The sequence below is a fragment of the Sphaerodactylus townsendi genome, linkage group LG09 (assembly GCF_021028975.2).
Source record: "Sphaerodactylus townsendi isolate TG3544 linkage group LG09, MPM_Stown_v2.3, whole genome shotgun sequence".
NCBI lineage: Eukaryota > Metazoa > Chordata > Lepidosauria > Squamata > Sphaerodactylidae > Sphaerodactylus > Sphaerodactylus townsendi.
The window spans coordinates 46,546,571-46,560,957 of NC_059433.1; the positions used below are offsets into that span (position 1 = coordinate 46,546,571).

A 14,387-nucleotide genomic window follows, 5' to 3' on the forward strand; every position below is an offset into this window, starting at 1 on the left:
CTCTATGTATAACTGTGTATATACCCATTCTATGCCCATTGACCTCTATGTATAACTGTATATATAACAAGGCATAACTCTGCTTGGGATGGCCCTGTAGATGTTCATTAAGTTGGGTGAGAACCACTACTTAAATGCTTTGCCACCTTCATTTTCTTTCTGCAGAGTTCAGCTCTCCCAAAAAGGTGGGATCACCAGGAATAGTATGGGATGAGACTGGGGTCTGCAATAAGAAGGGTGGAATTGGTGGGAATCAGTTCATGTTGTGGCATGAACTCTTGTGTGAATGGAGCTGGAGCTTGCAAAAAGACAGGGGGGGGGGGTCTTCTTTGATTCCCTTTCTCCACACACCATCTTGTGCCTTTTCCGAGAACCGCAGAAGAAGGGTTTCCACATCACTTGCATGTGTCTGTAATTAACTCATATTTTGGTTCGGTATCTGGTGGCAGCACATCTCAAGAACATTTTTCTTCCTCTGCACCAGTAGCAATCCCACATGAAATGTTTTTGACTTTATGGAATGTGAATATCATTGCACTTTACTCATATTTTGAATGTCTCCTAGCTATGGAAATAAATTAAGTTGTACTTTAATTGTTAATTATAACCCAGGCCTCGAAAGTTTTAGAACAAGGTTTTAATTTAAAAGCTTAAAGTTGCCGAATTGTGCTTTGTTAAGGATACAGGGACCATTTGGTTACTTTCTGAATGCTGTTGGCTGAAACAGCTGGATGGATCAGTAGGTTATAGGGAATAGCTTGCAGCCTTGTGGTTTGCTTCTGCGAAAAAAAGCTGGTTTTTTGGGTTGCTACAAATCTAAATACTTAATCACAGGAGAATAAATTTGGTTGTGTGAACCAGCCCTGTTTTTGTAATACTCAATTGGTTGTTCCCTGTAATTTTTATAATACACTCAGTATATGGATTTTTAAAGTTACAGTGGTATGCAAACTTACTTGAAAGTAGGTTCTACTGAATTCAGTGGGATTTGCTTCCAAATAAACATACATAGGATTGCATTGTATGTTACAGACATGTTTATCTATGTAGAACAGATACCTGCACAATTATATTACTTGTTGTGTAATCAACTATTTATCATTTATATTCTTATCAGGTGGCTATTCCCATGAGGTTTAATGGCAGTGCTGGGGTTGAAGTTCGACCTCCAAGCATTCTCGAGGACCTGAAAGGTTATACTTCCCTTTCTTTATTTCTTCAAAGACCTATCTCAAGGCTGGATACCCCACAGACTTCCAACATGTTTGTTATGTACCTGGGTAACAAAGATGTAGGTATTCTTTTGTTGTTCCCATCTTTTATTGTTTTTGTTGTTCCCATGAAGATCCCTTTAGTGAGTCAGATCACTGATCCATTCAGCTCAATATAATCTCTTTTGACTGGTAGCAGTTTTATAGAGTTGGGAAGAAGATGGCCTTTCCCAGTGTTAAAACTTCTGTGCAAAGCATAGAGTGCTCTGGCACTGAGCTCTGGCTCATTTCATTAATGGATCACTTTAATGTAATGTGTTTACCCTCAACATGGAATGTGGGTGGTTGATGTGTATCTAGTGGGTCCTTAGCAAAGAATGGGGGATGGGGCACCCCCTTTGAGGGTCCATAACTTTGGACCCCCTAAACTGCACCAAACTTGGGGGATCTCATCAGGACACTTTCCAGATGATACTCTGAAATTTGGTGCCGATACATTAAAAATGCGCCCCCTGCAGGAACATCCCAGAAATTTGCCCAAGAATCTTTGTTCTGCATTGAGTTTTCTGTATTGCTGTTAATGGGGGTTGTAGGCTGCGGTGGGAACATTTCTGAAGGCACAGTCTCAAAGCTTTCATGGTCTCATCAAGAGACTGCCCCCCAGGTTTGGTGCAGTTTGGTTCAGGGGGGCCAAAGTTATGGACGCTCAAAACTGTAGCCCCCATCTCCTATTAGCTCCCATTGGAAACAATGGGGGATGGGGCACCCCTTTTGGGAGTCCATAACTTTGGACTCCTTGAACCAAACCTCACCAAACTTGGGGAGTAGCATAAGGACAGTCTCCTGATGATACGCTGAAATTTTGGTGCTGATATGTCTAAAAATGCACCCCCTGCAGGCACCAATGTCCTGGTGCAAAAAAAATTTGGTTGTGGTGGAGTGGCCGCCCATGGGGGGCGCATCCAACTCAGGTTTTGCCCAGGGCTATAGTTTGCCTCGTTACACCCCTGCTTTTATCATGTCAGGCCTAAAACTATTTTGAACTTCTAATTCAAATTTGATAATGATTCAGAAAATGAACCTAATAGACAAAAAATATTCCTAGGAAACATTAAAGTTCCCTGAAATAACAACAGGGTGTATTTTTGTATTTGTCAATGACTAAGGTCTGTTTCACTCATGGCACTGGTCCTATGTGGGAAAGTATTATTTACTGTAATGTGTGCAATGCAGCCCAGCTGCCTTTTGTTCCATAAGTTACAAGTATAAAGTTTATTACTGCACTGAAAAATATAAATATGTGATGGAAACACTTTGATAATTAACTTAAAATTGCATTTGTAGAGTTCCAAGGACTATATAGGCATGGCTGTTCGGCGCAGCCGTCTTATTTGTGCCTATAGTTTAAGTGGCAATGAAGCTGAAATAGAAGTGTCTGAACCGGTGTATCAGAGTGAGACCAAAGATGCCATTTTGGATCATGTGAAATTTGAGAGGTACACAACTACATGAGCCTCCCTTAATTATCTGTTTTCTTCAAAGATGTTTGAATTTTATGCTGTGTTCTTCTTTTCTGTTTCGTTTTTAGAATTTATCAGTATGCAAAGCTGAATTACATTAAAGGGGCAACCTCTTCTTCACCCTCAAGCCTTGGTCCTTTTAATAGCAGCAGTGGAAGTAGTCACACGCTCCTCAACCTGGATCCTGACAATGTGGTCTTCTATGTTGGAGGATACCCAGAAGACTTTATAGTAATGTTTTTCTAATGTACAGAGTCGTTGTACTTAATTTTTAGAAATGTTATTACTGATCCTTACTTCCCACAACTTGATAATATCATCTCATGGTTACAACCAGGGTATATCCAGTGATTTAAAATAAATAATTTTCCAAGAGCAAATGGAATTATGCCGCAAAATTCTGCAATCTGAATGAAATATGTAGATTACAGTAAAAATCCTCTCCTGATATGGCATTATTTGTTCTGCATCTGCTAGCCACAGTAAGAATCACAATCTATGTAAAGCTTGTAAATCTCTATGCCTGTGTACTGCAATCGGGCATGGTGAGGAATACCTCCAGTCCAGATTCAGCCTTACTGGAACAGTTGCATTTTCTGGCTTTTATCTTGGTTAAACATATTGAATTTATAAACTGGGTTCCAGTGAGGAATGATACAAGGGATTAACTATTTGGAAATCACCTCTCAAATCTTCCCCTGCAGAATTATTTAGGGTCCATAGGCTTTGAGCAGATGGATTTCTCTCCCCTGCTGTAACACTGAACTGCGTTCAGCATTCAGTTCCTTGTGGAGACTATTTAATCTTCATCAGATAGTTGTTGTTGTTTCTGAGGGATCTTCTTCTTCTTTTTTTACTAACTTACAAAGTATAATATATTTTTGCCTACCAAGGGAAGCCCCCTGGGTATGTAACTACCCCCGCCTTCTCTGAGGGTGTTCTGGTTTTGCTGCTTTCATTATTGGGGAAGCTGATAGTGTTATATCTTACCAGCTGAGAGTGACCAATGAATAATTTCTTTCTTCCCCCTTTTGTCTTTATTCTTGCAGCCTCCTAGAACCTTAGACTTCCCCCGTTATGAAGGCTGCATCGAATTAGATAGTTTAAACGAGAGAGTAATCAGCCTGTACAACTTCAAGAGGACTTTTAATCTCAATACAACAGAAGTGCAACCATGCAGAAGGTAAAAATTAAAGTCTAGCGCACTTTTGCATGTCCTGTAAAGACACACATGGAGTTTCACAATGCTCAATATAGCATAACAAGATCAGATTGACGGTAATGTTTTTTCGTATCTCTCAAGAATGCTCACTTCTATCATTGTAGTTTTCTACATCTGGAACAAAGTTGGAGGAAAGGGTACGCGGGTTGTCACTTTTGGTCTCAGATTGAAAAATTAATTTGGTGACTTTATTGATAAGAACATAAGAAGAAGCCAGCTGGATCAGACCAGAATCCATCTAGTCAATAGCTTTCTGCGGCTGTTGCTCCTGAGCACCTGGTCTGTTAAGGCATTTGCAATCTCAGATCAAGGAGGATCAAGATTGGTAGCCATGGATCGACTTCTCCTCCATAAATGATACTTTGATAGCACCCATAGGAAGCAAGTTAATGTAATTTATCACATCTTTATTACAGACATACAGAACAGACAGCTAGGACTTATTTTGAAGGCACAGGTTACGCTCATGTTAAACCTGCTTTGCCAAATACTCCTTCGTCAAGTGTTCGATATGAGCAAACTATTCAGACAACTGCAGATGAAGGACTGGTATTTTTTGCAGAAAACCAGGTAATTTTATTTATATGTCTATGTAGAAAGATGACTAAGTGAGAATTTTCAAGGGTTTACTTCAATTGAATACCATATTTAGAAGCATTCAGATTATGTTCATTTGCTTAACAAAATTAAACCTCAGCACTGCTGTACAGAGCACATTTCAAATAGTTATGTGTCTAAAATATTTCAAAAAAAGCTTTCTTTCTTTCTTACAGGATGAGTTTCTTAGTTTGCTAATTGAAAAGGGTCATCTAGTAATCAGGTACAAAGTTGGTTCACAGCCTCCAGAAGAAAGAATATCTGAAGTGGTTGTGAATAATGGATTGGATCAACCAGTAAGTTTCTAAGAAATCTCAGAAAATATAATGTATTTCATAAGTGATGCAAACTTTCACATAATTTCATAGATTTTTAAAAGTTTCTTCAAATTAATATATAGTGCAGTTGTAAGCAGAGCTGCCCTTTACTTGACTTCAATAGATTTATAAAGATGCAGCTGTGCTTAAGATGGCACTTGTAGAATAGTGGGTTGGTGTGTTACTCGCCGTCTGTCATCCGTAAAGTTCGTAATTATAATGAGCAAAATAATAGAAATGAATTTCTTATCTGATAGCTAAACCAGTGTACAGCTACATGGCAGCTTGTATTTACTATAAAATGTTCTCAACTTATTGTTTCTGGCTGATTTTAAATCTGTTTTATTCTTTTACAGATTGGCATAGTCATTGTTCAGAAAAAGATTGTCCTGGTTTTAAAGTCTGTACCACCTTTAGAAATAGATGTTGCTTTGTTTAATTTTGATTCATATTATTTGGGTGGAATCCCTACATCGCTAAGAGAACGGTGAGTTGTTATGGCCTTAAGGGAAAGAGCTAAATTTCTAGTGGAGTCTGTTATAGATGCAGATCAGGCCCAGACAACTGATAACCCCCAAGCTGAACATAGCCACAGACTGTGATCTTTGGGGGCATTAGCACACCTCCTTTTTTTATAGGTGCATAGTATCACTAAAGCAACATCATCAGTCATACTGAATGACAGTCTGTGGCTGCTGGACTTGGTGGTTCATAGGTATTTCCAGGCAGGCCCAATTTTGATTAACATGTTCATCAAAAGTGCAGAGTAGTGCTTCCTTCCAAGGTTACCATATATACTCATGTATAAGCCAACCCATGTATAAGCCGAGGCACCTAATTTTACCACCAAAACCTGGGAAAACTTATTGACTCGCGTATAAGCAGAGGGTGGGAAGCTGGGGTTTGAGGAAGGCCAGCCAGCCGGCAGGCAGAGGGACCTCCTTATTTGGGCAGTGACATCAGGGGGAGTCACTGCCCAAATAAGGAGCTCCCTCTGCCTCCTGGCTGGGGTTTGAGGAAGCCCAGCCAGCCAGGGTGCCTGGGAGTTCCCCCTTCACCCTCCAAGGAGGGCAGCAACAAGTGGCTTGTGCAGCCGCACGGAGGTCATCCCAACCCACCCCCACCCTCGGCAGAGGCCTGAAGAGCCCGCTGGCTGCGGGGGTTCCCCTTTCACCCTCCGAGGAGGGCAGCAAAAAGGGCTTGTGATTGCTGGTAAATGGTGACTTGCGTATAAGCCGAGAGGGCATTTTTCAGCCTTAAAACAGGGCTGAAAAACTCAGCTTAGTATATAGGGTAAGTTAAAATAAAAGCTGCTTTTCCTGAAACCATTTACTTCCTTGTTTCATTGATCTTTAAGGATCATTTCATTTATCATTTTATTTATTTTATGTTCTCCATAAAAATATGTCCAAATTGTAAAAAGTATAAAATATGTAGCATAACGTACTTTAAATGTGAATGTATGGTACATATAAAATGTAGTTTGAATGAGTAAAACTTATATGAATCAATAAAATTAGTAAAACTGATGAAATGTCAGAGTAAATATATCAGCACACAGGAAACCAACTTCAACAGGTGATTAGAAAGAACAATAAAAATCTCAGCAAGGGTAATCAAAAATAAATAAGCTAAATAGACTACAAATGACTCTATCTAGTTAACAGAAAGCTTGGGGAAAGGGACACGTTTTCAATTGGTGTCTAAAACTTAAAAGGACAGGCACTTGGGGAGATGGCATTCCATAGCCAAGGTACCACCATGGAAGACGCTCTGTCTTAGGTTAACACTTAAGTTGCTTCAGAAAATGGGGGCACGTAACTATGATATAACATGCTACGAACTTTATGATAGTGTATGCATTCATATTTTTGCACACAAAAAACCATGGCAGGACCAGTTCAAGGTAGTTTGTAGCCCGCTTCTGTGAGAGTATGCCTAGCCCCCACAGTGCTAGGAGCACTTCAGGGGCTCAGCTTAGACTATATTGTTAGTCATATGGGTCTGGAAAATAACCATGAGCCACTTCCTTCTGTGCTGCTGGTAGCCAAGAGCAAGCTGAGCCCCAGTGAAACCTAGAGGTGTAGATCTGGGAGGCTATACATATTATTTCCTCCCTCACAGTGGACACTTAGGAGCAAGATGCATACCAGCAATGGTGTAGTGAGGGGATGTGGGGGGGCGGGACTAGAGCCTTGGACACCACTTCCTAGGGTCACTTGGAGGCACATTGCAGAGCAGCCCCTAAACTCGCCGTGGAGTTTGGGGCAAGAGCACAGTTGAACATGAGCCAGCGGGACTTCCCCTATCCCAGATTCCACATGGACTGGAGATGGACCTGGCGGGTGTAGGGGAGCTGACAATATAAAATTAGAGTCAGTCAGCTTAGCTGCTCAGTTTTATTCTCTCCTTAGCCAGTTTGATCCTGGCTTGGGCTGAGCTTTAAATTGCAGGCTCAAAGCTTGCAGTTTAGAGCTGGACAAGGCAAACTGAGTCCAGCATCAGATGAGCCTGCACCACTCCAAACTCCACGTGGAGGTGGGGCATTGAACACGGTTGTAAGGGGGGGTGGCACAGCCAGCGGGAGCGGTGCCCTAATAAGCACTGGACACCATTTTCCACAACTACGTCCCTGCATACCAGTGGTTTTTTTCTCACTGTGCTACCCCAAGCAACTGTGTGAGTAACTGTAATGGAGAATTGGACCAGAATAACAAGATCATAGAGAACCCACTGTAAGACATGAAAGGAACTGCCAGATATCTGAGATACCTCTTTTGAAAAGGGTTCTGGGTCTGCTGTACCTAGACACGTGTGTGTGTGCGCGTGCGCGCAGCTTGAGGCGGGGGGACAGCTGAGGAATCAAATACTGCTAGAAATAACTGACTTTCACTGCAAAGAACTTGCCAAAAGAGGAATAAGACTGCTGGCTGTGGCATTTCAGAACTTTTCTCTGGATTGGGAAGTATCATGTTGTTGGAAATATATATTCCAGGATGGCACTTACAATAGCATATTCTTCAGGAACTGGATTTCAAAAATTATTTAATAGAAAGAAGTACATATAATTTTTAAAAGTCTTCAATTCATGACTTTTTAATTTCTGGAAACAGCTTCAATATATCAACACCTCCATTTCGTGGATGCATGATGAATTGGAGAACCTCTTTTGATCCTTCCCCTACCTTCTATGAAACTCTTGGTGTCAGCAGGAAGTGTTCTGATGATTGGAAGGTAATTTGCTCGCCATAACATTTTAAAATATTGATACTAGGGAGGTGCACAACTTTTTACTGGTGACATCTGTGCACAGAAATGCTGGTGAGGAATGATGCTGCATGGCATAAACATGAGTTAACTGTTTTGTTTGGATGCATAACTATCAGGCACATAACAGTTGACTTGCTCTTTCCCTTTATCCCTTGCTTTGCCTGGGAATAGAAATTTTAAAACAGCATGAAAACCAAAAGCAGTGTGCAGCAGCAGCAGCAGCAGCAGACAATACCCTGCAGTCATAAAGATGGATAGAATATACAAGGAAATTTTGTTCAGATTAAACTTCTAGGGTTACAAACTAGGGGTATTCAGATTGGATTTTGATCAGTTACTTTTTAGATGTTCCTGCTGAATACACTGGCCTGCACCAATTAAGATAATTCAATCTCTTATCAGTTGTAGTTCTTGCATTTAAAAAGTCACAAAAACATGAAATCTGTTAGCCTCACTTCATAGCAGAAATGGGGGAAAGAATTCACTGTTCTGAAAGTGAAATCTAATTCGTTAACAATTTGCATTTTTAGCTTGTAAGGACTGGAACTTTTTTCAAGGATGGAGTACTTAAACTGAGTGATGATGGTTTTCCATTTCCCAATGATTTCCAAGTTGGATTTGGCTTTCGTACATTGGTGCTTGATGGAACTTTATTAAATTACAATCTACGGGTATGAAATATTCATTTTTCAAACATTATTAGTTGGGTGCCAAACCTAAAGTTTTTATGAGCTCAAAAATGAAACAATTTTGTGTGTGCATTTTTTTTTAGCCTGATGTGCTTTCTCTCCTCCTGAGGAATGGCTCTGTAATTGTAAGGTTAGCTGATGAAGAACGCCAGTCTAGCAAGAAATATGAAGTTGGTACAATGCACTATGTAACAGTAATGAAACAAGGTGACATGTAAGTCCAATATTCAATTGAATGGGGGGGGGGGAGAAATGAGAGCTTTGGATGGGACACTGTGGATTTGTATAAACATTTATATAGATCAAACCACATTGGGATTTGTGTGAACAGTGTATATGAAAGACAGCTTTGTGAGACACGTTGCAGAATTCTTTTTGTACACTTTTGATCATTTCAGCCATATCAACGATAAAACTATATTATACTTTTCTGCATATCATTGTAAACTATTATCAAGAGCTCTACATTTAACAGAGTGTATTTCACACTCTTCTGTGAGCCATCAGTGGCATTTCATATTACATGTGCGAGTATCGCCCTCATATAGATGAATGGAAGAAGTCCCTGCGCACATGAACAGAGATGCAGTACAGTGCAGTGCTAGTTTACTCAGAACTGAGTTCAGTTGGCGTTACTATGAGCTAAACGTATATAGGACTGAAATTGCTAGATCATTCAGCACATACAGATAGCTCTCTTGGCATACTGAAGACAGGGATAATATTTTTCTTCTTCAAGTTACATTGGGCTGACACACAACAGAAGCATTTTGTTCATTCTCTGGCATTATGGCAGAGTTTCTATACATGCAGCTGGAAAATATAATGAATGGGTAAACGATGCTGTGATTGTGAAGGTTGTGCCCAATAACTATTTGTAACTGGTTTGCAGAAAAAAAAACCTTTGAGAATTTAGATTCTCATGTGATAATCATCATAATTTTATAATAACCTCATCAGTTTAAATTTCTGTTGCTGATTGGCTGTCAGAAACCATGCCTTATCACATGAAAACCCAGCTGGTAGGATATAACTTGTCATGCGATAACCTTGCCCCATGACAACTAGAATGGTAACTGGCTGCTTGAATCCTATTTGTATGGAAAACCTTTTTAGGATGACTTTTTCTGTTTCTACATTATTAGAAACTTCCTAAATGTACCAGTTTGTTTTGAAAGCCTTCTTTGTTTGCTTTTGTAATTTTTAGTTCTTACTTCGAAGAAAAAACAATTAGCCATACTGTGTATAGAGATCCTAGCTATTTATCCTCTCTGCTGTATAATTTATTACCATTTTCTGGTGTCACAAAATAACAATGTTGGTGACTAATAAAATCTTCAGCACCAGTGATCTAGTAATCCCTTGACATGTGGAACCAAGAAAAATGATCAGCAGTTAGCATCTCACATTATCAACAGCGTTATTCCAAATTCCATTTTCCAAGGGAAATAATTTTTTTTCTAACAGTGTTAACTGCAGTAACACCCTTCTGAGTGGGTTTAGAAGGTTGTAACTCTGCTTAGGGTTTTACTGTTAGTTTTGAAAAAATTCATGCATACTTTAATGAGCCCTCCCTCTTAAAAGAAGCTATGACTCACTGCCAAATCCTCCTAGGAGGCCAAGGATCTAAGGTCATATTTATGTGCTGTTTATTATTTTACACTTTTGGATTTATGCATTCAGCCACATGGAAGAGAACATTGCCTAAGTGGATCTTTTGCCTCTCCACACAACATGCTGCACTTTTCATTGGTGGTGCAACTTTTAAGAGCAAAGGAGCACTGTTAATATTTCAAAAAATGGCTGTGTTTTACCCAGGCATAGTTTTTTATTCTTCTAATTCTGCTGTGCAAAACTAGGAGCATATGAAGACACACATGTTCACTTTATGACCATAACCTGAATTAATCACAAACCAAGACTCCACTGGCTTTGCACTAATGAATAAATGAAATGTAATAAAAAACAATCATTTACATGGGCTTTGGAAATTTGCTTTGCTTTGGAAATTTAACTCTGGCTCCTTTTTTTTCTTGCTCAAGACTAAGGCTGCTGGTTGATGATGTGTCTGAATCAACAATAGAAGGAACCTTTGGAAGGAAAACTTCAAGTCGACCAATAGAAATGGGTGGGAATAATTTTGAAGGTTGCATTTCCAACATCTTCATACAAAGGTATATATAATTCCATACTAAGCAGAGGTGTAGCAAGGGGGAAAGTGCCTGGGGCACCGGTGTATCCTCCGCCCCCGTCCCACCCCAAAATGCCCCCGCCAGACCCCTGGAACGCTCTCACCACGCCCCCACACGGACGCGCACCTCCCGTCCTCTTAGAGCTACGCCTCTGATACTAAGAATGATTGGTCATGTGGTATTTCTAGCCATTTATTCACAAAACCTGTAATGCTTATAATGAACAATACCAAATGAGCATGGCACAGATGATGATATATGGGCAAACATCAGTCAAGGAATATCTACATGCCTTAAAGTAGAACTAAAAAGTCAATATGTAAATATGTCCATTTATGTATTTATTTATGGCATTTAAAGTCCATCCTTCTCACCAAGACTCAAGAAATTACAAAGTGTAAAGATTACTATCAACCGAATAGGATGACCAAGGAATAGCAAAATAAAATTGGGATTTTAGAAATCTGAAACCCAGCAGAAATCCTGAAATATTTATTTATTTTATTTTATTTATTTTCAGATTTCTAGACCGCCCCATCCCCTAGGGGCTCTGGGCGGTGCTGAAATAAATAAATAAATAAAGCTGAAACCAAGCTTAAATATTAACAAGACATGTGAAATGATTCAGAAGTTACATAGTAGGATCATATTGAGAGCAAGAGATAATATGTACTATTCAGTCAGATAATCTGTCGTCCCTTGTCTGTTTACTAAATAACTTTCTAAACCATTTCTTTACAGTATAGCCCTATTACCTGTGTAAAAAACCCTTCCTGGATAACTTACAGCCCCATCCACAGCCTAAGATGCCGGGATGTGGTGGCACAGAAAAAGCCACCTCCCAAGGGTTCTTGGGCAGTGTGGGGAGGCAGACCGGCTGAAAACGCTCTGTGGAGCTAAATGGACTTATACTAGCCTTTTGGTGACATAAGTCTGGGATGTGGGGCACAGTGTCTGGGGCACAAAAGCTCGGGTGGGAGTTAGCTATAGTTGGTTCTACTCCTGGGAACACTCCAGCCCATTCCATCCCTGCATTAACATCCAGTTGGATGCAAACACACCCCAGAATGGCCTCCCTCCCTTTTGAGTTGGGTGCCTACAAGGTCTGCAAGCCTGCCCATCTGCACTCCAGCCCATTCCACCCCTGTATTGGCTTCCAGTTGGACACCAACACAGCCCAGAACGGTCTGCTTCCCTTTTTACTTGGGTGCCTCCAATGTCTGCAAGTCTGTCCATCTCCCAGTTTGCCTGCTTCACTGGCTCATCTGCCAAATGCACTGGCTGGGTGGCGCAACACACTGGCATGAGCTTGTGCCAGTTCCACTGAACCACCTCCCCCCCTTTTGATGGGGCTGTTTGTTTTGCGTAGTTTGTGGAAAGCCAAGCGAGTGGAAGCCTTAATGTTGACTTCAATGGGAGATTTCTATGTTGAGTGCTTTATAGTCTTAATGTAAACATAGTGTGGATCCAGGAGGCCTGATCAGTTGGTTCAAAGTAAGAAGTCATGTCCCAGACTAGACTGAGTTGAAAGAAAGTATTTTTTGCAGCTACTTCAACTTGGTTTTCCGGCAGTAAGGTTGGATCCATTACAACCCATATTGTTCATGGGTTCTCCTATAACCTGAACTGCCTGTGCTTAAGTCTAGTCTTCCCTGTGGATTACAAGGGAATGAGTGTATGTTATTTATAGGCACATTGTGACTTTCAGGGCTTGGGCATGCTGAACCAATTCACTGGCACCCCACAATATGTGACTATATTGGTATACTTTTGGATCTACTTTGATATTGCTGAGTCCATCTGAAATCTTTCTGTTATTATGTATTATTTAAAACTCTAGAATCCCATGCTCTTTACTTTGTTTTGATTCCTGAGATAGCTTGCAGTTCAGGAAAAACACATAAAAAAGAGCAATACAATCCATGCAAAGAACCTTAAAACAATCACCCCACAATAGGCTGGATCCAGACTAAATTTTCCTTCAATGTGAGTTTCCTCCCCATCCCCTCCTCTACACATCCCATTGCAGCTTATTAATAATCTCAAAATGGTTTTCCTGGGGAAATAGTAGACCCTGTGGAATGACATGAGATTGGTCTGCAATGGGAAGGTGGAGTCAGTGGAAATGTTTCCTTCCCTTCCTTTACTAGTAGATATTTTTGTCTGGATCCAGCAGAGCAAGGCCTTTTAACATGTTGTTAGTTGGCAGGTTGGGTCATATGGATAGACAGTCTTTTAATGTACTCTCTAATGTAGCACTGGTGTTGATTTAAGCACATTGTGACCCAGGTGTTATAGTCAGAGTGTCAGCCTGTGACAATCCTACTCCTAATGCCTGTTTTGCTATAAAGCAGAGTGATGTTGGGTAATGTCGACCCAATGAGTTTTTCTCAGCCTTATGTATTTTATTGGGCTGTAGTGATAATGAAATGGGGAAGAAAAAACAGTGTAAGCTATTCTGAGATCCTTCAAGAAAAGGCTGCCTAAACGTCTAGTAAAGGAAAAAAGTCCTGAACATTTCTTCCTTTTTTTTGCCATCAAGTCGCAGCTGATGGCAGCTCCATAGGTTTTTCAGGGCAAGAGATGTTTGAAGGTGGTTTGCCATTGCCTGCCCCCAAGTCAAGTCCCTGGTATTCCTTGGACATATTCCCCCCAAATATTACCTGGGTCAGGGCTGAAAGTGTGTGACTGGCCCGAGATCACCCAGCAAGCTTCCTTGGTGCAAGTGGGGATTTGAAGTTGGGTTTCCCAGTCCTACTCCAAGACTTTAACCCCTACACAACGCTGGATGTCCTTCCTATTGAGCAGAAATCAGTTGTGGGAAAGTTGTGGGAAACTCAGAAAAATCCCTTTGGAAGTGGAAAACTGCCTTCTTTCCTAGTACCATGGTCCTGATCCATACTTGGCCCCCTCTGGAGCTACCTTTTAATGGTCAAATTACACATTTGGACTGGAGGCCTAATTACAGAACTCCTGCATCATGTGTAGCCTGATGGCTGTTTCCTTTAGCCAGTTTGATGTTAAGGAAGCAATGCACTATCACATAATTTGTTTCTTCTCCCAATTCCAGAACTGGACACAGTCCTCAGGTTCAAAATCTAACAAATGCTTTGAAGACTGATGTATCCTTAGGATCCTGTATGATAAAGAAGCCACCACAGTTGATGCTGCTGAAAGAATTAACAGATCCATACCATTCAAAGATTTTGAAGGTCAGGAACCCAGAGTTCTGTAAAGAAAATATTCCTAAAACTATACAACTGAAAATCCCTAACTTCTTTTATGTTACCTGTTAGGCAAATATGCTCATATTGACTTTATCTCTTTTATTCTTGATGCAAAAAAATGAGGACTGTTTTAAAATGTGGA

At 40.5% G+C, this 14,387-nt stretch overlaps 1 protein-coding gene across 1 annotated transcript in view; it reads left to right on the top strand.

Moving 5' to 3' along the window:
• Nucleotides 1–14,387, top strand: part of LAMA3 (laminin subunit alpha 3) — a 146,514-nt gene that overhangs the window by 123,847 nt on the left and 8,280 nt on the right. Inside the window, exons 58-69 of the mRNA XM_048508537.1 lie at nt 1,118–1,291; nt 2,556–2,707; nt 2,800–2,962; nt 3,781–3,914; nt 4,370–4,523; nt 4,727–4,846; nt 5,224–5,354; nt 7,981–8,101; nt 8,668–8,808; nt 8,910–9,040; nt 10,869–11,000; nt 14,089–14,230. Of these exons, the coding sequence (XP_048364494.1) occupies nt 1,118–1,291; nt 2,556–2,707; nt 2,800–2,962; nt 3,781–3,914; nt 4,370–4,523; nt 4,727–4,846; nt 5,224–5,354; nt 7,981–8,101; nt 8,668–8,808; nt 8,910–9,040; nt 10,869–11,000; nt 14,089–14,230 (1,695 nt within the window). The remainder of the gene's footprint in view (nt 1–1,117; nt 1,292–2,555; nt 2,708–2,799; nt 2,963–3,780; nt 3,915–4,369; nt 4,524–4,726; nt 4,847–5,223; nt 5,355–7,980; nt 8,102–8,667; nt 8,809–8,909; nt 9,041–10,868; nt 11,001–14,088; nt 14,231–14,387) is intronic.